The sequence below is a fragment of the Choloepus didactylus genome, chromosome 6, assembly GCF_015220235.1.
Source record: "Choloepus didactylus isolate mChoDid1 chromosome 6, mChoDid1.pri, whole genome shotgun sequence".
Taxonomy (NCBI): domain Eukaryota; kingdom Metazoa; phylum Chordata; class Mammalia; order Pilosa; family Megalonychidae; genus Choloepus; species Choloepus didactylus.
In genome coordinates, this window is record NC_051312.1 from 56,207,945 (window position 1) to 56,234,375 (window position 26,431).

The 26,431-nt window shown below is 39.0% G+C and overlaps 1 protein-coding gene across 4 annotated transcripts in view; it reads right to left on the reverse strand.

The window, feature by feature from the left end:
- Positions 1–22,907, reverse strand: part of LUZP2 (leucine zipper protein 2) — a 654,481-nt gene extending 631,574 nt beyond the window's left edge. For all 4 annotated transcript variants that reach the window (XM_037839189.1, XM_037839191.1, XM_037839190.1 and 1 more), the window contains exon 1: positions 22,650–22,907. In XM_037839189.1, the coding sequence (XP_037695117.1) occupies positions 22,650–22,711 (62 nt within the window). In that variant the 5' untranslated portion in view covers positions 22,712–22,907. The remainder of the gene's footprint in view (positions 1–22,649) is intronic.
- Positions 22,908–26,431: the final 3,524 nt, after the last annotated feature.

The following is a 26,431-nucleotide window of genomic DNA, read 5'->3' on the forward strand; positions in this document are numbered from 1 at the left end:
CCCTGATGAGCCTTTTGAAGCCTGCGTGCTGCCGACAGAATTACAGCCCACTGCGGTACTGTGGCAGCGGGGGCCGCTGCTCTGGGTCCACCCTGGAGTTTCCCCCAAAAAAGTCCTAGAGCACTATCCTACAGCGGTTGCAGACTTGGCCCTAGAATGCATTAAAAGGGCTGTGCAGCATTTCGGTCAGCAGCCCAAAAATCTCAGGGTGCCTTATTCTTCCCAGCAGCTTGAGATACTCACCGGATGCATAGATCAATGGGCCATTCTCCGGTGTACATTTCTTGGTCCCATTAACAATCAGTTCCCTAAGGCTCCTCTCTTGCAGTTTGTCACCCGGCACCCAGTGATTTTTCCCAAAGTAACCTCTCCTAGGCCACTAGCAGGCGCCCCCACCGTATACACGGACGGCTCCAGCTCTGGAACAGGGGCGTATTGTGTGGAGGGGGACACTCCTAAAACAGTGCTCTTCCAACCACAAAAGCCTCAATGGGTAGAACTGCAGGTTATCATTGCAGTCCTGGAAAGCCTTTCCGAGCCCTTAAATGTCGTCTCGGATTCTGCTTATGTTGTGAACTCTGTACAAATTTTAGAAACGGTGGGCATTGTTAAACATTCCTCTACAGTAAGGACGTTCTTTGCCAAACTACAGGAGGTTATATGGACCAGGCAACACCCTTTTTACATAACCCATATTAGAGCCCACACAGGTTTGCCTGGCCCTATGGCCCAGGGGAACCATAGCGCAGATGTAGCCACTCGACAGCTGCACATCTTTCCGACGCTGGTACCGTATCAACAAGCCCGAGAATTCCATGCCAAGTTTCACATCAATGCAGGTACCCTAGCTAAGCGGTTCAGCATACCACGTGCAGCTGCTCGAGATATTGTCCGAGCCTGCAACAATTGTGCAGAGCAGAGAGCAGTCCCCTCGGTTGGGGTCAACCCTAGGGGTCTCACCCCAGGGGATACTTGGCAGATGGATGTCACTCATCATTCAGAGTATGGTAAGATCAAGTACTTACATGTGTCGGTGGACACATGCTCCCAAGTTTTATTTGCCTCTGCTGAACCAGGAGAAAGAGTCTCCCACGTCATTGCACACTGCCTTGCTGCATGGGCAGCTTGGGGTAAGCCAAAGACGTTAAAGACGGATAACGGGCCTGCCTACACTAGTAAATCCTTCCAAAAATTTTGTGACAACATGGATGTCCAATTAAAACATGGCATCCCCTATAACCCTCAGGGGCAAGGAATCATTGAAAGAGCGCACAGATCTCTCAAAGACTTGCTTAAAAAACAGAAAGAGGGTATAGGCCACGGCCTGTCCCCAAAAGCTCGACTGTCTGTAGCCTTGCTCACATATAATTTTTTAAACGAAAATTCACAAGGAATGACACCTGCCCTGCAACACACCACCCCGAGTCCTCCGCATAGAGGTCTAGTCCGTTGGAAGGATGTCCTGTCGGGGCAGTGGAAAGGCCCTGACCCGGTGCTCAGCTGGGCCAGAGGCTCTGTTTGTGTTTTTCCCCAGGAACCAGGACGTCAACCAGTGTGGGTTCCGGAAAGACTGGTGAGAACCGTGACATCACCTGAAGAAGCCAAGGAACAGCTGTCAGAAACGCCAACGAATATACAACCTGAACCATTAGACCAAGCCTCCGACCCTGCTGATGATGGCGACGACCGACAAGACGATAATAGTAGGACTGACCACCCCGCGGTTGCCCAAAAAGAGGATCGGTAACTCTGTTCTTTGCTCTCCTATAGCAATCCTTCTAATCTGCCTTTTTCTTTTTAGTGGAACTATATTTCCTCCACAAGCTTCAACGAGTCCTTCCCCCTCACCAATGACACACTGATCCTCTCTTTTGCTAACCTCTCTGTCAAGGTTGTCAACACCACAGTTGCGGCGAATGCTACTTGTGAAACTGGTAATGGCGAGTTAAGTAAGGGAGTCTTGCTTGAATTTCTTAACGTTACAGGGAAGAGCCGCCAGTCTTGTGAAGGGATCTTGAGTAAAAAGGAGACTCAAAGGTGCCTTTTCCTTCCAGGGCTTGCTCCTACAGTCTGCAACCGTTCCAAAGACCCGGATGCCTCGCCGCCCCGCTATCCTAGTGTATCGCCCAAGTTATGTCTGGCTCCCCGTCAAGGCAACCGACTGGGTTGGCCCTGTTTCTCAAGTTGTTTCACTTAACAATATCCCCTTCTCTAAGTCTAGGCGTCCAAGAGGCATAAAAGAATGGCTATCGAATGCTGCCAGTGTAGCTTCCTCTTTGTTTGTCCCAACGATCGGGCAGGCTGTGCTACAAGCATGGACAGATCGGCAGCTCGCCATAACGATGGAAACGGTAAATGGCTTGGTCAACCTTACCCGAGACGTGCTACGCCGCCACAATCAGATGCTGAACTTAAATTTCCAGGCCATTCAGAAACTCCAAGCGGAGATAGATGAACTTGGACTGGAAATAGATGGACTCTGGAGAGTGCTTCAGCAAACATGTGACACCCGGTGGCTTACGGTTAAACTCTGTGTCACTCCTGTCAGGGCCAACGTGACCGGAAGCATTTCCAGAGTCTCTGATTGGCTGAAAAGGTCATATTTTCCTGAATTTGTTAATCTCTCCCAACAGGTGGAATCTAGTTTAGACACAATTGGGGGGATCAAGTTAAAACCCGTTAAAGTCGATCTCTCCGGGTTAGGCGAGGTTCTACAGAAACTATTGCACAGTGTTTCTTCCTGGTTCTCTTGGCCCAATTTAACTAATTGGATCCTCATTGCAGTGGGATTATTGGTGGGATTAGTCGTTGTTAAATGTTTGCTAGAACGCCTGTTTCAAGCGCAGCAGCAATTGCGTGTTACCACTATGATGGCTATGACTCCCACCTCTGTTACCCCCGATAGTGACCGATTTATTAACCATACCCCTTCCTGGTCGCCTCAGGTGGGGCGCTTTGGAGCAAAATTTGTAGCGAATCGCATGGCTGTTTCTCGAGTGTAAAAGGCGACACCAGTAGTCATAATTTTGTCTCAGGTGGGTCTCTAGGGCAGAGTCCTAGTTGTGGCCAGACTGGACCCTAGCCATTGCACAGAGACACCTAGTGACACCCCCGACTCTGGTTACTGCTGTTCCTGCCCCCGTCGTTGTTCCCCAGTTGCCAGGCAAAGCACTGCAGGGAGAGTCACGTTGCTTCCAGCTTACGGACTCTCCGGTCTCCATATGACGTGAGCATTCTGGTTGGTGCTAGAGGCTCCGCCGCTGGATGGCTGAGGCCTAGTCCAGACTCCCCAAAGCACCAAAGAGGTTGTGAACCATTTGGGTTCACGGGAGCACGCTCATCACTGGAGACACTGGGTCAAAAATAAATAAGAAAGGGGGAGATGTGGAAAGCCGCCTCCCGAATCGGGCCTAGCGTATGCGCTGCAGCCTGCTCTAGAGTTACCCCCGCCCATCGAGTGAGCCAAGATGGCGCCTGCATCCTGTTTCCGCATAGTGACGCATGTATCCGCCACCCGCTCCTACCAATCGAAATCCTGTATACGCGATACTAGCCTAGAAGCTTATTGGTTGTTAATTGTGTATAAAAGGTCTTACCCGGACGGGGTAGGGTGAGACAGCCCACAAGGAGCCGTGCCTGACGGCCACATCGAGGCTGCTCTCCCACGAGGCGCCGTGCCCCGTGTGGGAACCAGTAACACAGAATGTTCATCTAGCTGTAGTAAAGGGCTTGCTTTCACAACTGCCGTGTGGTTCGAGTCGTGATTCATGACCAGGTTAGTTCGCGCAGTCTGCATCTCTCTCTCTCCTTCCCTGTTTCCCCTCGCCGGCCGGGAACCGGGGACCGAGCGGGGCAGCGCCGGACACCCAAGCATCCTCAGAGATCAAGACTCCCCACCTGACGCAGGTGGGGTAGTGGAGTTGTCACACAATTGTGTATAAAGCTGAAGATGTAGCACCCTCTCTTGCTTGTGTTGTGTGTGTGTGTGTGTGTATGTGCTGCCTGCTCCAAAGCAAGTCTGTCTCATTGATTACTTTGTGATCCCAGTGAAGTAGCCTACTCATTTTAAAAATACAAAAATAATACATATTTTCAGATAGTGATAATATATTTTAAGCATAAATAAACCCTTCAGGTAGAATTTTCTGGGACTGTTCAAGTAACGTAAAATTCATTTTACAAAGGATGAATTTTAACTCAAATTTTCTCATGGTTTCTTCATTTATTTGTTTTCATTTCTGTCTTGTTCAGAATGTTGTTTATGACATTTGGATTAATAAGCATCCTAAAATAATAACCATAAGAAGGATAACTTTTTATTATGTCAGGGGGCAAATAACTGGCTCCTATTTTCACCTAAGCTCGCTGTTCTCTTATAAACTATGACTTTTTATTTTTTAATCTTAGTGCCCCTACACATTACTGTTCTTCTGCCAGGATTTTATTTTTTTCAAACCACTCTTTTGCTTGAAAAATTTCCTGTAAGTTTCTGAAACTCATGGGAAAGTCATTTATTTCTATGACACCCTCCATAGCTCTCACCCCTATAATCTGACAGGTGAAGAGAATTCCTCTTCTGTGTGAACTTCTGGTCTACGTCATTGCCATGAAAGGTCCATCTTTTATGTATCTGGGATCATGAACACTTAGCATCATTTCCTGGCATTTACCAGGTTCTTTGTAAGTGTTAATTGAATTACTTTATATATCTTTATTTTGCTATTAAACAAAATGCCAAATCATTCCTATTGCTGGTTGTCAAGGGTGTCATTTATAGCTAGGGATCTTGAGTTCAGGACAGTATACCTGTCCTGGAAGTTACTGAGGTTGTGGCCTCCCCAGTGTAACTACATCTCCTATTCTATTAGCCTCCTCTTCATCACATATGGAGCACAGTACATGATTCCATAATCTACTCCAGAAAAAAACAAATAACAACAACTTGATGAATATGTAATACCTGCAACAGAAATCCTGTCTTAATTTCCAAGAATTTATTACTGGTTTCCTGGCTCTAGTCTCTGGCCAGATGTCTGGGAAACCACAAATAATTGACCTCCCGACATCCTTTATTTGCAAGCACTCAGAGTTCAAATCAGCAGAAAGGTTTTAATGGCAGAGATTGTTCAGCACAGTTTTTGGTCTTACTAATAGTATTTCATTGGATCTCTCCCCTTTGGGACCTGTGACCCAAAGTAATGAAAACTCAGCTTTCATATTCTACCATAAATCACTTGACCAATCCCTTAATTGCTTTTGTGTGTTTGGTTTGTCTTGAACAAGGTTATTCCAGCATAACTGTCCTCACCTGAGGTGCCTATTCAGTAGCATTACTTTCTCTAACCCCAGCACGGAAAATTCTTTAAAAAACTGCCTGGTAATTAGTTTCATACAATTCTTTTTTGTTGTCATAAACTCAACACATCTTTGAGAATATATTTTTAAAAAGGTCCAAAAAATCTAACTATGATTTTTGCTAATAAATTGCCTTTACATTAACAAATAAACATGCATTGTTTATAAAGATGGCTCCATACCTTCCCCCACAACATAAAATTCTAATCATCCAGGTGACAGTTGAGCTGGAAGGAGGCAGGGGAACTATCTTTTTATGTGTTTTCCCTTAATATCACAGCATAATTTCCTCATTCTGTGCTGCAATACCTCAGGGCTATTCTTCTCAGCTCTTCTGAGATGAGGAAACTGTGTTCAGGATCACTCAACTATAAGGCAAGCTCACTTATTCTTAAACTCTTCTCATGCCACTATACTCTCAGTTCCCCTGGGGATGAGGAATCAGGGATTCATCTTCATCATCTATTTATCATCTGCTTTCTGCCAGCTTTCCTTGTGTATCGCTTTTACTGCCAGAGAAACAGTCACTCTCTGCATTCACTGGAGGATTTTTCTCCCACCAATCCAGACACCTACCCCGCACATTCTTGCTCAATGCCAGTGAGGTACCACATGCATCTGTTAAGGGTACTGAGCTCACCACTCATCTCTAAAATATTCTGCTTTCATTATGTTCCAACGGTCAACTTTTCCCACAGATGCTCTTATTATAACACATAGCTAGGGACAGCCCTCATATCTAGCAAAATGTACTATACATGCACACATGAAAACACAAAATCAACTCCATTCTCACTTGGTCCAGCATTTAGTATTCTGTTTGGCAACTGCTATTTTCCCAGCATATCACCTTTTCATCATGCCTTTCTGATAAACACTGCATTCAACACCTGAAAGGTCACGCGTAGAAAAAGCCAGCGACTTCTAAAATAGAGCAATTCACTTATTTCTATCAGAATGCAGCCTTGGCTTGGTACTAATAGAATCCATTCATTTCTTCAAGCTTCCTCCCCTCCATCCCTCACCCCCTACCCCCTCCTCCAGGGAAGGTTGTTTGAAGGGTGTGCTTTTGAGAAAAAATGGTAGCCCCTGATAATCCAAGATCCAACCATGGATAAATGTGGTTACTAATGAATATCATCACAGTGTAATCTGGGGGTTAGTCTTGAGAAAGACCCTTCACTACTACCCCAGCAGTCAATAAAGTTTACAAATCCTCCCCTGTACAGCCCAGGCTTCCATGATAGAACCTAGGCTATGGAGCGTGACAGTCTAAGCCCCAAATCTTGGCCCAGAAACTTATTGCAGCTGTCAGTGATGATGAACAGAAAGGAGCCACAAACAAACCATTTGGCTCCTGCACTATACAGACCCTGAGCATATTCAAAATGGATGATTTCTATACTTTACTTTTTTTTTAAAGAGACAGTCTTGATAGAAGTATGGTAAAAACTGTCTACTGACTAAATTCATGTTTTCCTAGTACCTGAAAGTGCTTTAAGACATAGTTGCTAGCCAAGACAAATTTCATCTATTTCTTCATCTAACTGTACATTATTATAAATATAAAATAAATTAAAACTTTACCAATTACTATTACAATATGAAGATTAACCATTTAATGACTCTGAAGATTTTCTTTATGTACAGATGTTCCCAGCCCAGACTTGATGAAATCCTTGATGAATCCCAAGGCAGGCAAAAGGGACTTCACATTTAGCTATACAGAATGTCAGCCAATACGCTTTTCATTCTTTTATCTTAAAGAGAAGTTTTGTGGTCTTGGTGTGTCTCTGTTAATTTAAGGAAAATCATTTCAATATCTCAGGTGGCAAAAAACTATCACCATCTACTTTTATTAATAACAGTAAAACAAAGTAAAAGCTATGCAAGACAAGAGAAAATGTTAGATCCAGAAAGTAAAAGACCCATTTGATAAGGCAAGCTATATTTATTATATATTAATTAATTTTGAACTTTGTGGTAAGTTCTAGATGAGAACATGGAAAAACTCAAAGTAATTTGAGTTACTTTGACATTTGCATTTATTTTACTCAAACAATTTACATATTTGGAGTGAAAAACAATGTAATTACTCATTTATAAATTTTCAAAAAGCCTTTCATTTGTTTGGTGAGGTCATATTTAGGTGAAATTCTTTTGATTTTTAGGATAAGCTGATGCTGCATAGGCAATAAAACATGTACTGAAAGTATCATCGTTTGCTTTTTCTCCTTTATCTTGGTTATATTATTACATATTTGTATCTCTTTTGATAAGTTTCTTGACATCTATGAGCCTTCATTCATAAAATGAAGGACTGGAGCAGAAAGTAAAACCTCACTAAGATTTGAAATGTCAGGATTATAAGAAAGTTCTTGAGGCTTCTGCCACAACTACTTGGCTTCTCAGCCCTCTGACCTCCACTACATTCTACATTAATCCTGTAGAGAGATAGAGCCCTTGGCTTCTTCCTTTGCTACTAGGAACCCCCTGACTTCACTTCCTTCCCTTGTCAACCTAGAATCCGTGGTCCGTTATTTCAGACAATCTTTCATCATGACCAAGATATCCTTCTCCCAACTGGTAAAAAATGCAGAGACATTTTTTTTTTTTTCCCCAAACTTCCTTCCTCCCCATCCCCTGGGGAAAAGTTCCTTGCAAAGGGATAATTTAAGAAAATTGCAGTCCCTGGTAAGCCAAGATCCAAACATAGATAAATGTGGATACCAATGAATATCATCACAGTGTGCTTTGGATGTTAATCTTGAGAAAGACCCTTTACTTTTATTCCAGCAGTCAGCAAGGCTTACGGGGAAAAATAGGCCCCATAGAGATTAAAAACTCAGATTGCTTCAGAAGCTTAGCAAGTAACATAAACATAAACGAGTAAGGTGGGTTGGATGTAACAATAGAGATGAGTAGGGACCGAGGTAACTTAGAGAGCTCACCCCTTGTCTAAGAACATTTAAAAACCAATATTTCATTTTGTAGAATACTATGAAAGTCAGATAAAGCATAAGTAAGGGCCATATCCTCCTAGTTTATGCTTTAAAAATTGTGTCTCAGTATCCACGGTGTCTAAGGCTTAATCTCCAAATAAGGAACTTTTATCTGATTGGAATTACTATATAGAAACATGTCATTTCCAAGAGTAGAATAAACATATCCATTGCATAGTAGGTACAATTCTCTAAAAAAGTATGATTTAATTAAATTTTAAAAAATAATCTACATCATACTCTCTATGTATTTGATTTCCATCCATAGAAAAAAACAAGGCAAAACAATTAAGAATCTAATTTGAGTTATTTAGTAAACACTTAAGCACTATTTAAGTTACCTTACGTGTAATTCACAGTATGTAGCCATAAGATACATGTGAACCTTGCCTTTAAAGTGTTCACCTTCAGAAAGCCTATATTTTATTCAGTGTTGTACCATTTATCAATATTTCATTTTTGGTAAATATCTAAGAGTAACACACAATCATTAGTTACGGATACACCTATTTTTTAGCTAAAAGTATTTCTTAGTTTGGTTACCATCTCCTGGTCCATACCCTAATGGCATAAACTTTTATCTTCCCTGTAAACTAAAACAGTAACTTTAATCCACAATATGTGCTATTATATATGTTTTCATTTTCCCTCGTGAGAGGCAGCCAGCTTTTACTACACTGTACTCAAAAGGGCACTCTACGTCATTGCACTTATTGGAAAAATGGGAATCATTTACCTAGCAGAGAATTGGAGAAGCAGTCAGAAGGGAAGACAAAATTAATATGACAAAAGAAAATACCTTCTTCCAAAATCTATTCTCCCTTTCTCTCTTAGTAAAAAATCCCTGATGTTTACCTGAACACAATGCATAGATGAAAAACTACCAGCCCAGTCTCCCTTTTAGCTGGATGCAGCTATTCTACTAAGTCTAGCAAGTAAGAAGTATTTGTAAAAGATAGTCAGTGTGTCCTTCTTCCATGATGTTTGAAAAGATGATTTGAGCCCCATCAGCCAGGTTGTTCCAAGAGGGCAAGAGCCTCAGCAGAGCAGAGAGCTGTAAGGAGCCTGTTTCCCTCTTCATGGGGCCACCTTAGCCATGTGCAGTAGGCACAATGCCTGGGGCCAAAAATACTTTTAGGGACCCATGAACATGTTTTAATTTCTTTGAAAATAAAAAGAATAAAATGAAATATTAAGTTAAAGAAAATGTTTAATACACAATACTATATTCATCTTTTTACCAATGCAGTCATAAAATGAACTTATTAATCTTTTTTTTTTGGAGGAAGGTCTGACAAGGCAAAAGTGCCCCAGACCAAAAAAGGGTGCAATGCAGCCCTGCTTGTGAACCCCTGAGAATCAACCAGCCTTCCCTTGGGTGTATTTTCTATGTGAGAAAATAAACGAATATATTGTTAAAGGCACTATAATTAGGGGTTTTCTGTCACTAAGAACTGAATCTCAGCTGATTAAGGTGGCAAGGGCTTCAGGCAGAAATGCACATTGCCTTATATAATGTACAAAAACAAAGGACCAAAGTATGGTCCACGTAATGTGCTAAGCACTTCATATGCACTGCATCCTTTAATCCTGCCAGGTTAATAGCCTTAGTGTCATCCTCCAAATATTATAACAGTGGGCACCATAACATAAGCCCAGATTATTTTCAGCCATCAGATGCTCCTCTTTTTCTCTCTTTACGGCAAGGTAGCAATTCTACCTCCTTTACACGCCAACTTTCTAGGTGCCAACACAGCTTTGAGGGAGCACTAGGTGGGGCCATCTAGCTTTCATTGCTTACAGCCTCCTCATCTATAAAATGGATTATCACTAGTTGCTATATAGGGTGCTGTAAAGATGAATGGACATAAATGAAAATGAAAATGTTATAAAAATGAATCAGGTATCATTATATTTCCCTCTTATGATGGCTCCTCCCTTTCAAGGCTGTCCTTGAGAATTCTTTTAGTGTGATGTCACTTGTATAAAAGTACATCTAGTGGAAATGGGTACATTAATAAATTCTCAGGTCTGATTTCCCTTAGGGAGTTTGGTGAACAGACAGGAAATCGCTATATTGATTAATGGAACCATGTTAACAGTACTGTGTTACCAAACAAAACCTATTTTCATGGAAAAGTTCTCAAAGAACTGTAAAATACATAAGTGTAGAAAACATAGAGACAGAGACAGAGAAACATATAAAGATGTAGAGAGATAGGTACACATATATATACCTAAACACACAATGTAAACACACACATACATACACATATACATGCATACCTATATATACCCCTATGTCAATGATTTTGCCAATTATTTTTAGCCATAAAAATTGAAATGAGTGTGGCAGTCTACAAATGGGTTAAATCTAGAACAGATTCTGCAGTACTGTACTTCACAGTGCCATCTCCTGGTTAGCATAGGTAGTGCAGTTCCAGTAAAACCTCAGCACTAACGCTTTCTAAGGAAAATCTGGCAATTATGATGAAGATGATTATTGATATCATTATTAGTCCAAGCTCTCCAGACAGACTGAGTTCAAATGATGAGTCCATTGTTTTTCACAGTTGTCAAACAAAAGTGACACTATTTACCATATAGGGACCTGTCCTAAGAATTGGCATGCAAACGGGGCAGGCAGCTACCATGAACTGCACACTCACATGACTCACGCATCTATATAAGACACAAGCTCCTTTTTACACCAGTCTGCATGCATTTCTCATCAACTCTTTTGTCTCTGAGTTTCTTGCCAAATGCCTGGACCCCACAAATTTTAGTGTAATTTATATAATCTGAGGGCACTGACCTCAACACTTACGCCTTTTAAATCACGGACTCAGATTCAATCTCTACCTCTTATTAATTGTGTGACCTTAGATACACTAATTGCCTTTCCTAATACTCAATTTCCTAATCTATACAGTACTTTAATGAGATACTGGAAAGCACTAAATAAAATAACCCTAGAGAAGTTATTAGTACAATTCTCACACATAGCAAACACAAAATAAGTTTCAGCTACTATTACAAATTATTTCAAAATTAAATGTTGGATCAGAGAAGTTGAGATAGCTTCCCAGGATCACAGGTGTAGACCGTGAAGAGCTGCAATTAGAATGCAGGATGGTCAGAATCCTACTCACTCGTTCTTAAACCCCACTGTTAAAACTTGGAAGTCATCAGGAATCCTGCCACAGAACACTGTACTTTATTGGTGCAACTTTGGACAACAACATCTGCAAATAAAGACAAGACTATATATGATTCTTTTTCTTTCAGTATAGAAACAAAATGAAATAATCATTTTTTAGTTAGACTTTTATGGGAAGGATCTTGTCATCTTTAGTTGTAAGCTAAACTAACTTGAGAAGTTACGTTCTGCCTTCCTTCTCTCATCACATAGAAATTTCTAGCTACCTGTTTATTTGCTAATTTTTTTTTAGAGATGGCATACAAGTAAAACAGGGGCAAAAACAAGGTATTCAAAAGATCACCCCAGTTTTTACTTTACATACCAGAAGGTGCTAGCATAGTGGTTAAGAGCATGGCTCTGGTGAAACTTGGCATAGGTTTGAGTATTAGCTCCAGCGTTTACAACCATGGGCAAGTAATCTACCTTCGACATGCCTTAGTTTCTACATCTATAAAATGGGGCAATATCAGCAGCCACCTCACAAATTTCTTGTGATGATTTACATGGCATAAAGTATTATATTATGGTTAGATCTTATTAATTATCATATCATCTTTTGATTCTTGTTCTTTATTACTCCATAAAAAAAATATATATATATATACATATACATATATATATATATATATCTGATGCTGCTGATAGGAAAAGCACTAAGGCATATTGCACATTCTGCTTAATCCAGAAAAGGGCATTCATTTTTCAACATCATATGAAAACTGCTGCTGATGAAGAAAAAAAATGCAGATGATCAAAACTTTCATTTTTACCAGAGTAAACATCAATTCCATTGGTCTGCAAACCTAGATTTCCTGCTCTAAGTAAAAAGCAACAAACATTTATATCACCTCTTATATAAATCTTGTCCTGATCACCTCTTTACCCTATAACTTGGAGCAATGAAAAGGGGTAAAGGGTGGAGACAGGTTTTCATTGTTTTCAGTGTATCTAAGAGATTCTACTTCACTATCAACTGCTTTCTAAACAGAGTGTGTCCCCTTCATTAATCCATGTAAAATAGTTTGATATAATTTAGCTAATTTGAGAATTTCCTCAGCCCTTTGCAGAAATGTACAGAAGGCAGAGAATTATTTTCATGTAATTTGACCGATAAATACAGCCTTGTGCATGACTAGATATTCACTAAATGTATTTATAAACATATGACAATACATGCAATTTTTGCCAAAAAATCCCCATCATTACATCCCCAACTTCAGCTGTGATTTGCATGTTGGGAAAATTCCAAAGAGATCAAGTCACTCTAAAGTCTGTAGTCCTCATGTATTGGAGAAATGGTTTCCAAGCTTTAGTGTGCAAAGGGAACACATGAAGTTGCCCATTAAAATAAAAATTGTTTGGCTGCTTTTTCAGAGACTAATCCAATCTTATCTAGGTTAGAGAACAATAATCTGCCTTATTAAGAAGCAACCCCAGAGATACAGGTAAACTGAGGAGTATACTTTGAGAAATACTGATCAGAGGGCACATATAGTTTCTATATAGCAAGGTTGAAATTAGTTGGCAAATTTATGTATTTATAATAAAAGCTTGCATTTGGCTGGTCTTCAAATTAATAAATTACTTTGAATGATTTATTTCAAGAATATTTTTAATGTAGCCTGGACCATTTCATGAAAACAAGCAGTTAATCTAGCATCAACATTCTAATTTGTAGTATACATTGTTTCTTTTCTTCACTATATTTTTATACAGAGAGTAGCTTCTATGGGACAGTAACTACAGTTCCATTCATAAAACAATCATCAGAATTGTGGGCTTGTATCTGACTACTTTACAGGATAAGGAACATGGGCTAGTCCTTTGTTGCATCTAAAATTCAGTCTCCCTAGTAATAAAACATTTATAGGTATAATGTGCAACAAGGTCATAAGGATTATGTGACAGAAAATAAGTAACCAGCACACTTTCAGGGTTATAGTTAGTCCTCAAAAGTACTGGTTGAATGTATAACACGCATGTTGTATAAAATGACCAACTGAAATAAAGATAGATATATATATAGACACACATACACATCACACAAAAGGGATTCAATATCATTCTAAAATATAGTGTCAGATAAAGGATGGCTCCCCCAATTTTTATACGAACTTCTTTGTAGAATAAGCTCACACGTTGTGGCATCTGAAGGAAAAAAACTACTTGCTCTCAACAATATAAACTTTCTTAAACCATTTCTAATTCATGCCAACATGTCACTTCAATTTTTCATGCATTTTTCATGGTTCTTTTGCAATTTAGAAGATTTTTTTGCCCACTGCTAACAGCTAGAATACTACAAAGTTCAGCAATGAATGGTAGCAAACATTTAAAAAGAGAAAATTAAAACAGAGCAGGAAAACTAGTGATTATGGATTTACTGCCCTCTCCTACCAGCTCTGTCCATTCACCCAACATGCAAAGAGCCCCGGTGTGACACGCTTCTGTTTTCTCTCTGCCACCCCAGCTCTCTTCCAGGACCATTCTGAGTGGGTCATGACCTTCCTGACACCACTGTGGCTTTAGCTATGAAAGTCCAGGACCCTCAACTTCTCAAAAGCTTGTTGCTGTTTACATTATTGTAGTTTCAGATGTGTCCCTTTAGCACTGCCATCTTTAGGTAAATGCAAACAGTGAACCTTATTTTAAAGGCACAAATGTGGGATATAATTTTATTATATTTATACCTATCATCCTATATACTATGGGCAAGTAATTTTAATAAATATATTCAATGTTCAACTATATTAGGCAACATAATTCAGAGCTCTTAGAACTAGAATGGAAGTCAAGTGAAACTTGCCTTATTATATATATAAGGTGACTTGCCTTATTTTATTTCTTTTTAAATTAGTGGGAAACTAATTCCCAAATTGGGGATGAAATATTTCAGAACAGGCTTCCATATTGGCCTCAAATTATCTGCATGAGCTTGGAAAAACGATACCATCTCCACTCTATTTTCTCTGTATGTAATAAAAGAGGATAAGATAGGAGATTTTGGAGCTCCAACACTCCCTTTCCCATAACAGTTAAGATATTAAATTTTATTAAGGACCACATTTTCTGAAATGTAAGGAGACTCTAGTAGGCTCTCTAATCCTTCCAATTAGAGAATAAAAAAGAATGGCAATATATTGAGTTGCACTTCTATATGCTAATATATATATTTAAATATATATTTATATTAGTGTTATATTTATTAGTTTATTCAATCTTCTTAGTAAATCTGTGAGAGAGGTACTGTTATCACCTCTTTTATTGATGAGAAAAATGAAGCTAAAATATATTAACTGATTTTTCTAAAGTCACATAGCAAGTAAGGCTGATCCATAGTTTCTGTTTGGTACCATATTCCTTGGTTTAATTCCACGTGACAGGGCAATTCCACATGACAGGGCAAATATCTGTACCATCCTCCAAGTTAATCAGCCATGAAGTGCTTCTAAATGCTGGGTATAATTTCATTCAAAGTCTGGAGGGCAGGGAATAAGAAAGCCTCAAACTCTTCTGGAGGTTGGGCAGGAGGAAGTCACAGGAAGATGAGTCCTCTATACAAAGGGGACATGACATGGAGGCTGACCCAGAATCTGTAGTAGCCCTTGCCAATACCTTAGCTCAGCTGCCAGGACTACTTTGGAAGACTGTAAGCCGTTGCACATATTTAGTCCCTTTGTTCCCTGAGTAAGAGGAAAAAAAGAAAATAAAAAGAGGAAGCTGAAGATGAGACGGCAAATGCTTTTAATCCTCATTTAAATTATCAGCAAAGATTAGAATTTGGGGTACAGCATTTTCTCTTCAGGTATTATCTAAAATATATTCTACCACACAAAGGAGTAATTTTTCATATCTTCATGAAATGATGATTTGGTGGGCTTAATTCCCAACCCATCTTGCCGCCAGCTCATTATATCAAGCAGAATCTTATCAGGAAATAAACCATGATTTTACTATTTTGGCTGTACCAGGCTATGACTTTGAAATTCACTCGAGGAATTTAATTATTTTGATTTTTAATAAGATTATTCAAACACATATGGATTGCTTCAGATGTTCTATGTAAAATCAACACAATAAATTATAACATCTTTGTATAGTAATAGTTAACAAGTTTTAGCATTTCCTGAGGGACTATAAAATACACACGTGCCATGCACTGTAATTAAACATATCTCTTCAATCCTATTGACCATATATGTTGTACATTTTACATTTTATATTCGAGAAATTTAAGTCTCAGAGCAGTGAAGACACCTATCCAAAGGCACAGAGATTGTGATATGATCAGATAAGATGAAATCCAAGTTCATTTGACCCCAAATATTATATATAAGCCATGGTGAAAATATAAATACATGTAATCCAAATAAAATGTAATATGGCCATATAGTAAAGCAGGATGTGAATATATTTAGGAACTCATTTTTGCCCAATAGCAAGTATGCTGCTGGTTGAGCAATACCACACAGTTGCAGCATGGATTTAAAAGATGACAAATACATGAACAAATGTCTAGGAATTATATTTATAGGAAATAGTTTCAATGAAAAGCTCCTAAAAGCACCAAAAATATCACTTTACAATAGAACTGAAAGGTCAAGAGAAACCATTATACATATATATCTTAAAGAGAAATTGCTCACAATAGTGAGAACTCATTAATGACTCTCTTTGGGTTTTGAAAACGACCTGGAATATTTTTTAGGTCAGCTCAGTCTTTAAAAATCAACTGAATATAGGCTGAGAAATGGTGTTCAATTCCTCATTACTATAGTTCCCTTTGAATATAAGTAATTATTCCAAATTATTCCATGTTATCAGAGAATTTGTTTTTAAATTACTTTATTCTCCACTATACTTGGAATAGTTCTGAATACACTTAAGCACAAAGTACACATGTTGACTGATTACAGACATGACATGTCATGGACAGCAGTCACCCATAGAACAGAAAGAGCATTGCAGAAAGTTTTGAGTTCTAGTTTTGGTTTCCCTCTGTGGCTATGGACAAGTCTCAATCACTCTGGGCCTCAGTTTTCTCACATCTAAGATGAAGGGCTTTGAAGTACAGCACAATCTTGTATTCACAGCATGTTTCCCAATTACAGACTCTTTAAACTACACTTGAAGAGATTAAAACACTCAAAAGCAACACCACACAACTCAGGCATAATTGTGCTGCTCTCACTACCTATGGTACAATGATGTCTCCCAGTATTAATGAAAGCATTGTCAGAGCACACAATTCACTTGGTTGCCCTTCAGCTTGTGTCTGAGTGAAATGGTTTATTCTCCATAATTTTTTGCATCCTATACTCATAAAGTACAGTTCTTACAATTTCCAGTATACATGTGCACTTTCAACGATACAAACTTGACAGGATCTAGGCCGCTTGTTTCCTCTTAGCAGCAAATCACAACTCGCGCTCTGATCCACTCAGCTGAAGGATGCCATTGTCAAGATGGAAACACACACTTAAGACCACAGTAATAAATGGCAAAAATATATAGTTTTCATGTAATGATCAGAACTTCCCAGCACTTCTGTGAAGAGTTTATAATATAGCACATGCAAACTAGTTGAGACTAGATGATTTCCAAAATAGCAGTTCTCAAGATTGGCTCAGTATAAAGTCCCTTTGATCTGGTGGTACTTAAGACATAACAGTTGGGCTGCTTCTCTGTCAAAGGTTTTCAAATTGTTCTCCATAGTGAGTAAGGAAAAAATCCCAATGTTACTTTTTCTTCTTCTAATTCTTCTAAATGTTTGTAGCTCTTAGAGATTGCTATTAGATGGTTAAATCAATAGCCAAGTAGCAAATAAAGTCATAGAGACTTTTAAATTAACCCTACCTATTTAGCTTGAAAGCATCTTGTTTTGTTCACTAACATCTGTGCTCATGGATTTCTTGTATTATGATTTATACAGTGTAAATGTAATTAAATTTTAAATAGGTATAAAAGTTAAATAGCTAAATTTATACTTTTGTGCTAAATCACATTCTATATGATTGAATTAAATATCTCAATTTTTCATGGTGTTCACATAAGTACATAGCACTATCCAGGCACTTTGCCACCAAAATACTTTTGAGAAGAACTAGTTTGTGTACCAGGTAATCCTCATTACACCTCTTGTTTCCTCTCTTCTCTGTCAACCTTTCCTTTCTTTTGGATGATGACTGTGCTTCTTAATTTAGTCTCATCCAATTGAATTAAATCCATGTTTCTATTCATTCTTCTGTGCCCAGTTGAATCACAGATACTAGCATTTCATGGAAATGATTATAACAATGGAGTAATAGGCACATAGGCTAACCCCTATTGAACACATACTGTGTTCCAGGAATAAACTAAACTCTTCACAGATTAACTCATTCAAGCCCTTACTGCAATCTACTCAGACAGGCTCTATGAGCAGTCCTGTTTTCTACATGAAGAAACCGACATAGAGAGGATAAGTAATTGCCTAATGTCACATAGCTAGCAAATGGTACATGATATTGGAGTCAATTAAAAAATATTATTCCTCTCATTGTTTTCGGAAAATAGAATTCATGGCTGATACTCCTTATTTGGCATTATTTGCTTTCTCCTCCATCCATACATAGAACTTTGTTTAAAACTTTTTAAAAATTTACCCAGTTTTGTCTTAAATGATTAAGATAGCTACATGATGAGGACATGCATTTGTAAGTAATTTATAAAGTTTGATTGACCCGAAGCCTCATGCAATAACTAACTCATTGCAGGCTCATTCTTAATGTGTGATAAAGAAAACATCAAAGACATCTCTAAAGGAATGAACACAAGTTAAAATGGATGTTTTGGATTTCCCAGAAAACATAATTTTTAAACATTCTCTGTTCAACCAACTTACTTAAATGTGTTAGGTGCTAGACCCTGAAAAAAGGATGGTCCCCTAGTAACAAATATACACACACACACATACACATGAGCGTACACACAAACACACACAACACACATGAGAAAACATCTTTTAATTAGAACCATATCCCTTCAATCACTTCAGTGATTTTTGTTCCTTATTGGAAGGTCAAATTACTCTTTATTATATAGAGCTCAGTTTAGGACAATTTTCCAGTCAAATCATAAATATTGAGATGTCCCTATCATGTTTCATAAAACAAATTTTAAAAACTGCTATTGGAGAAAACTGAAATCCAGAATTGAAATTTGAGAAGTCAAAATATTTGATTGGTATTGTCTTCTTGGCATGAAAAAGACATTTCCCTAACCCGATTACACAGAGTGGTGCAGATCATATGACAAATATACTAATGTACATAAGGGTGTAGAAACTTGTGTGTCTGGTAGCTCCACTTTGTGTGTAGGATTTCTACATCTGCTTTCTACATCTAATTTATTTGTTTAAAAATAACTGCTTTCTACATCTAATTTAATTTGTTTAGAAATAATTTTTTTGTCCTTATTGTCATTATTGTCCTTTCCTCTCTCCTACACTTCAACTTGATCCTGAGGTTAGATGAAGGCACAGAGCAAATAGGAGCCTGGGGCATCTTTAATACATAGTATAGACTAAAAATGGAGTTAGAAGTAAACATGTGGTGTGACTGCTAATCAGAGGGCCTACAAGAGACCTGTAAGGTGACTCCTAGTGGGAGGACTATAACCAACCATCTGCTTAAAGTTCCTGCTTGATGCAAAATCACCAGAAGTCAGTAGACCTTCACTTCTTCCCTGCCATGTCTCTCTCCCTATTAGGTCATTTAAAACTTAGCAAACCAAAGGCATCAAGAGTAGAACCACAGCATAAAGGAACAGAGGTTCAGCAGACTAAAGCACAAGCCTTCTCCAGAACCCCATGGTTCCCTTTTCACCAAGAACTTTTAAAGAATTTCTCATCCTACCATTCCTTTCAATACCTTGACTACTTTCTAAAGTGAATTACTGGCTGCCTTGGAATAGCAATTTAATATTTCTATAGAAGGAGGCTACTTAAAAAGTGCATTCATTCAACCCTGTAGCTATTCAAATGACGTGTTTGCTTTCTTTGACTGCATTTATTTGTGCACAGGTTAAGTGGGCTTTTGTATTAGCTACATTATTCATATCATTAACTTGCTTTCTCTGGGTTTATGTGCACTTTCTGAGCAGAAGAGACAATATGCCAAGTAATTAACAGCTCACTTTAACTCAGTGGGTTTACCAGTAAAGCATAGAAACATTCTTGGCTATTACTGAAGGTGAATGTTTAGCTTTCTTTCTGGATAACTAAGACAACTGTGATGGGAGGCATTTGGTGTTCACTGTGGTGAAAATTATGGACTTCTTGTGCTTTAGCATCTAAAGTTGCTATAGAAAAGGTGGGGAAGAACGAAACAAACAGAAACAGAAAACTATTCAAAAGTGCATATTTAAAAGGCAGAATTGTTTTAGAATTTTCATCCCTATAGCTAGAAAACTATTGTACAGTGATTGTCTTTTCTCTAATTACAGCATATGCTTCAGTTAATATATTACCTAAAACAGACTGAAATCTAGACCTATTGGAAAGGGTAATAGCAAGGTATTAAGGAACTATTCTCAGAGAAAGATATGTCTAAACAAATATATATATATTTTGCATAAAGAATCTCAGCTCCACATTTCCCACGCTTTGAAAAGAACTTAACAATAGAGGACAGGTTAACACCACCCAAAGGCTACAGATAAAACTGGCAGGTGCCACCATCTGCTAATGAATTCATAGAGGTCTAAGCACGTGAAAAGGCATTTGCTTCATATACAGGATCACTGACTAAGAAACTAAGTTAATGGAATTCTTTGGCTGAAAAACCCACTGTTACAGGTGGCTATGGTTGAGCTACACAGTTTTTCCCAGGAGGAAGATAAGCTCACCTCTACTAATGCAACTGTTCTTCTAAACTTGTTCAGTTTAGACTCTAACCTCCACATTAACCATATGCTTACAAGAACTCTTAAATGTTGCAAGGAGAATGGCCTTCTGTTAGAGTCCATTAATACATCTCTCTTGTGAAATGACATATCGATAGTACCATATAAATTTTCAAATTTACTCACTGTCACAAGGTTCTCTGGTTATGCAGTAAAATAAATTGCTACAGAGTAATCACACTAACAAAACGTGCCACTATTACAACGGTTTCATTTTCAAGTTCAGCATGCTCTTTTTGATGAATTGGCAATTGAGAGACATTTTTAAAAAGAACCTGTAACAGTTTTAACACACAACTAACACTGCAGAAGTTTCATATCCAAAGTAAACTAGAAATGACTATCTTCATTATAACAAATGTGTTGACTATTTTAAGAATTTTATCCCTATAGAAATTAATTAGTATTTACATAAAAGGCAAGAGATGATTTTTATCTTTGACTTATACAACCAACATTAAAGCTTTGGAAGCTAGAGATACTTTAGTGGTTAAAAAGCTTAAAATAGCATGCTTAAAAAGCAAATGTACATAGGGAACACGAGGGATTTTCATTGTCTTTGAAACCACTGCGGGCTGGGTTTCCATTGTTTATATATTTACTATTTTATGCATAAGTTGCCAGGCATCTTCCTAAGCTCCCAAACTTTGAGAATTTCCTTTCTCTAGAATAATCCCAAAGTAATTATTAAACCACAACACAAGTTCAGAGTGAATGGCAAGAAGCTTCAAAAAATAACTGTGATGCACTATTTGCATTGAGCTCTTTAGAGCTAACCACAAATATTACACAGAAAATGAGTACTGTAATTGGAGCAAGTTATTATGATTCTGGGGAGCAAAGTGGTTTTCTTTTATTTTATGAACGGAAGTTAAACGCAAACCCTAGAGGAAATAAAGAATACAAATCATATTCTATTTTAGTCACCTGGGCTTTGTTAGGCAAGGGAAGGCTAAATTCAACAACTAGTGGAGCTAAATGAGTCGCCACACTGGAGTCAAGTTTGGTTTCATGGACTCAAAAGAAGGTATGTAGATTAAGAATGGACTCATAATTTCACCATCTCAGTTATTCAGAGGGAGTGAGTTTTCCTCATCTTTCTCAATATCAGAATTAGCTATAATCTTATTTCCCCTCTTTATTTTCCCATTGTTAAACAATCAGATAAAGTTTCCATTCATGTAGATTCATTTTGTGTGGGTTATTTTATTATACAGTAGCCAAGGGAAAGAGGTTTCTGCCAATATGAGCTAAGGGCAAGCAGAATAAAGACTCAGTCCTGGGCAATGAAACAGTTCACCGTTGTGCTGCTCTTGTGGAGAAAGAAAGCAAGCCCATCACCAACTTCGGGATTTGATCAACAGTGAAGAGTTACAAAACTCTCCATCACTGCATTTTAGACCTCCACTAAAAATAGCTCCTCTGTGCTCGGATTTAAAGTCCCATCTATGGCCAGTGATGGAATACAGTACTCAATTGTTTCTGACTAGGGTCTCTGCATCAGCACTCTGATAGTGTCTTCTAACTTTTAATGGCCTTGTGTGTGCTTTAATTAGATTTTCTCACAAGATCAGCCCAATGAAAACTCACGATTCTCTAACCCCTAAGGCTACCCAAAAAACAGACCATTTTAGGAGTCCAGGGACTTTTGAAAAGTACTTAGCATCTTTCAGTATCAATCTTACTTCTTTGGCTTCCTGGACCTTAAAATCAGACTCACTTGTGGAGGGGGGGGAGGGGGGTGGAGAAGGGTAAGCTGACTGTTAAGACAGCTCCAGTGTAAGAACACAGCCTGGTGACATTCCTTTTCTTGTCTATTTCCTTTCTTTATTTTGGTCTCTCTGATACCAGCATGCTGTCTGTTCACTACTACCAGGGCTGGAGGGAAACAAATCTTTGGAATAGAAAAGCTTTGGTCCCTGCACTGGGAGCAGTCCTGAGACTTTCTACAAAGGGCTGTTCTAATTAGAAAAGAGATCTGCTCTCCCCAGAAGAATTTCAGAGCCCAAATCATAGAGGGACCCTTTAACTTAGGCGGGAGATGCAAACAGCTGAACTGTCCTTAGCCCCCACTGGCGACCTGCAGTGGGAACAACCTCGCACCGGCAGCGCCCCTGGGCTCCGGTCACCCCGGCTCCTGGACTCACCTGGTGCAGAGGACCAGCGCCGGCAGGAGAGGCAGCAAGTAGTGAGCGGGGCTGAATTTCATGCTGTTGCCTGCCGGGGTCCTCCTTCCCTCGCTGCCTCCTTCTCTAGCCTCCTCGGGTCCGGTCGCTCCTCGGCGCCCGGCTCTGTCCCCGGCCGGCGGCGAGCCCTCTACAGCAGCGGACAGGCAGAGATGGACAAACCGACCGATGCCTCGCGGAGGCAGAGGCTAGCAGTGGGGAGTGAGCTCCGGGAGTGATGTCACCGGCGGCCGAGGCGAACCCTGCGCGGGATTGTTGGGCGCCGCAGCTGCCAAGCCCGGAGGGCGCGTTGTCACTCGCGCTGGAGGCGGTGGCGGGAAGCGGGAGGGGTGCCCAGCGGCCGCCCCCAGCGCTCGGGTCACCGGGCTGCGCACCGTCCAGGGCTTCTCCGGAGGATGGGGAGGGGCGGGGCCAGGGCGAGGAGAAATCTAATCTGCCAATAATTGAACTGGCGTGCTCCACACGAGGCGAGACTAAATTCACTCGGAAAGACGCTTAAGGTCGCAGGCAGGTGTCCCTCACCTGATTAAACAGTAAGTGGAGGAACTGCGCTCTGGAGAGGGCTTTTAGAATATTGAAAATTAAAAGTGCACAAGGATCCACCAGATGCGAGTGGAAGGAGTGCAGGAGTGAGCAGCGTCCGGAAATGTACCCGGAGCCCATAATGCCATCGCGCAAGCTTCTTAACCCGCAGAAGTAGACTATAAAGAGGTTTCGGAGCTGTGAAGACGTCTGCTGCTTTCTAGGTTTTGACAATTTTGGATCTTCCTTTGATTTTGAATTGTCTGATCCTACTTGCAGCAGCCGGTGAATTCGGAGCTGGTCACCCAAGTTCATTCACACGAAGGGGTTCTTTTCCTTTGGTGAGACTCAACAAGGAGAAATAACTGAAGAGAAATTCATCAGTATGTTAGCACTAACTCAGAGTGGTGGAATTGTAAGGAAGAGGATTTTGCGTGTCATTTTATTGTCTATGTTTTCCAAGTTTTCTATAAAAAAATTTGATAGTCAATAAACTTTATTTTGGAAAAAAATTTAAAAAGCGAAATATAAAAAATAACATTTTGCAAAAGTAATTCTGGAAAACAGAACTAACCTCACCTACTGAGATGTTCCGTCTTAGGATCTTTACAACATTATATATTTTTGATCTTTCTGCAGAATATTCTTGTTAAATAGCCTTTTACAAACACTTCTCCGTATCTAACTTCATTTGTGCCTTCATAACAACCATCCTAGAAAAACAGGAGTTATTATCCTCATTGTAGAAATGAGGAAATTGAGGCCCATCAAGATCTGAGCTTGGGTTTTGATTTTTTTTTTAAATGAAGTACTGATTTCTTCTAAATTACAAGCAAGTCCTACTGTTGCCTTAAACACCACACTTAGCCCAGTGGTTGACAGAGTTGATGTTGAGGTGCACCAAGAATAGCAGAGGGTATAGAGATCAGCTGGCCTCCAGGAATTCTTATCCAGAAGATTCAGCTCATATTCTGTATTTCAGGGGCAAGCAATTTACAGTTTACAGTAAGAATTTGCCACTTTAATCTCATTTTTGAAGATATTATTTGTAGGAAAAATGCATCTGTTGTAAAGTTTTATTTTAAAGAGGACATATTTAAAGAGAAACATGTAATTTACTGTTTTTGTTTTGTTGTTTTTAATAAGATTGAAATTTAAGACATTCAAAAACAACAGATATTGCTTTAAAACCCCAGGCTGTTAAAATAGATGAGTAAGAACATTTGCAAACTGGATACTTAGCCTCTTGGGCAATTAAAAGCCACAACAGTTAAACTAGGTAGATACAAACCAACTCACTTGTGAACTTCATGTCATTTACAAAGAAACATGACACCACACTTTTCTGAAGCAAAACTCTGACTGCAAGGATAAACATGTATTTCAATATGCTTCTGCCAGTTTTCTAACAATAGCTTTGCTGCTCAGTTTGCAAAGTGATCATTTTAGTTGCATGCTCAACAAGGACATATGGGTACTTGGTTATTAAAAAAAACAAAAAAAAAAACAAAAAAAAAAAACAGGAAATAACACTCATTTGTAGAACACATTTTTGTTTAAATAGGAAGTTTTCATTCACTTTTTTAAAGTCCTAATGGCGCCAAGTGTGCTAATCATTTTTTGTTATTCTATTCTTTTGCAGTTGAGGTGACAAACTCAGAGTGTTTAAGCAATTTCTCATAGTGACTCAATAACTAATGTAGTGAAAATGGTATTCAAACTCAGCCAGTATCACTCCACAACTTGTTTTACTGAGCAACTAGTTGTTTGTATACTTATGGAAGAAAAGATTTCCCTTAGCTTAAATATTATTTCTACTAGACACACAAAATGAAACAACAATCAGACTCCCCTAGATTGCCAGCCACGAAAGGGAAGCATCAGAATGAAATTTTTTTAGATTGCACCTCTGAGTTCTGTTGCACCTCTGTATTGGATACCCATAAAAGATCACAAGGTTTCTTGGCCCCTTGGACTTCTGTTTTGTTGTTGTTGTTGTTGTTGTTGTTTGTTTGGTTGGTTGGTTTTTGCAAGCAGGAAGAGACAACTAAGTTAGCAGGGCTAGAGAGCATCAAGTAAACACATATTGGAAGTGAGATTTTGGGAAGTCCTGCAGATTTAGAGGATTGAAGTATTATATTCTGAATTCTAGTACAGATCTGCCTCTCAGCAGAAGGCTTTTCTTCTCAAGGAATTACAGGACTGTAAGTCTTCATCACCCATGACATTCTGTCTACATTGTCACAGGAAAACTCGTCCATAATTGATTGATGGCTTCAGAGAGTTGGTATACGAATTTTAAAGGTCTAGTAGTGCAGAGAGCAGGTTTACTTAGCTGGCACCACTTATCTTATGCTCAGTCGTAACACTGGCTCAGCAAAAGTTATCTGCAGCAACTACACCCCAGTCTGGATAAAGTACATTAAGAAAGCCCATGCGGTTAAACTGATAATCGATTCTCCATGAAGTATTAAGATTAAGACATTTAGGCTGTTTGTAAGTCCTACTGAAATGTAATTCAGATACCAAAATATTCACCATTTTAAAGTGTACAGTACAGTGGTTTTCACTATGTTCACAAGATTATGAAATCACCACTATCCTAATAACAGAATATTTCATCACTCCCAGAAGAAAACCCTGTACCCATTAGCAATCCCTCTCTATTTCCATATCCCTCCCTTCCCCCATCCCCAGCAACCACTAATCTCATGTCTGTCTCTATTTGCCTGTTCTTGATATTTCATGTTAGTTATATCATATTATAGGTGGTCTTATGTAACTGGCTTCTTTCACATTTGTGTTTAAAGGTTTATCCATGTTGTAGCCTGTATCAGTACTCCATTCCTTTTTATTGCTGATAATGTTCCATTGAATGGATGCATCGCATGTTGCTTATGTATTCATCAATTGATGGCCATTTGCGTTGTTTCCATATGTTGGCTATTAGGAATAATTCTCTGTGAACATTCATATACAAGTTTTTGTGTGAACATATGTTTTCAATTCTCTTGGGTATTTACCTTGGATTAGAATTACTGGGTCACATATTAACTCTGTTTATCTCTGTGAGGAAGGGCCAAAATGTTTGCCAAAACAGCTATACCATTTTACATTCCTGCCTGCAATGTATGAAGTTTCCAGTTTATCCTTGCCAACAGTATTATTACTTTCTCATTATAGTCATCCTGGTGGATGAAAAGTGGTATCTCCTTGTGGTT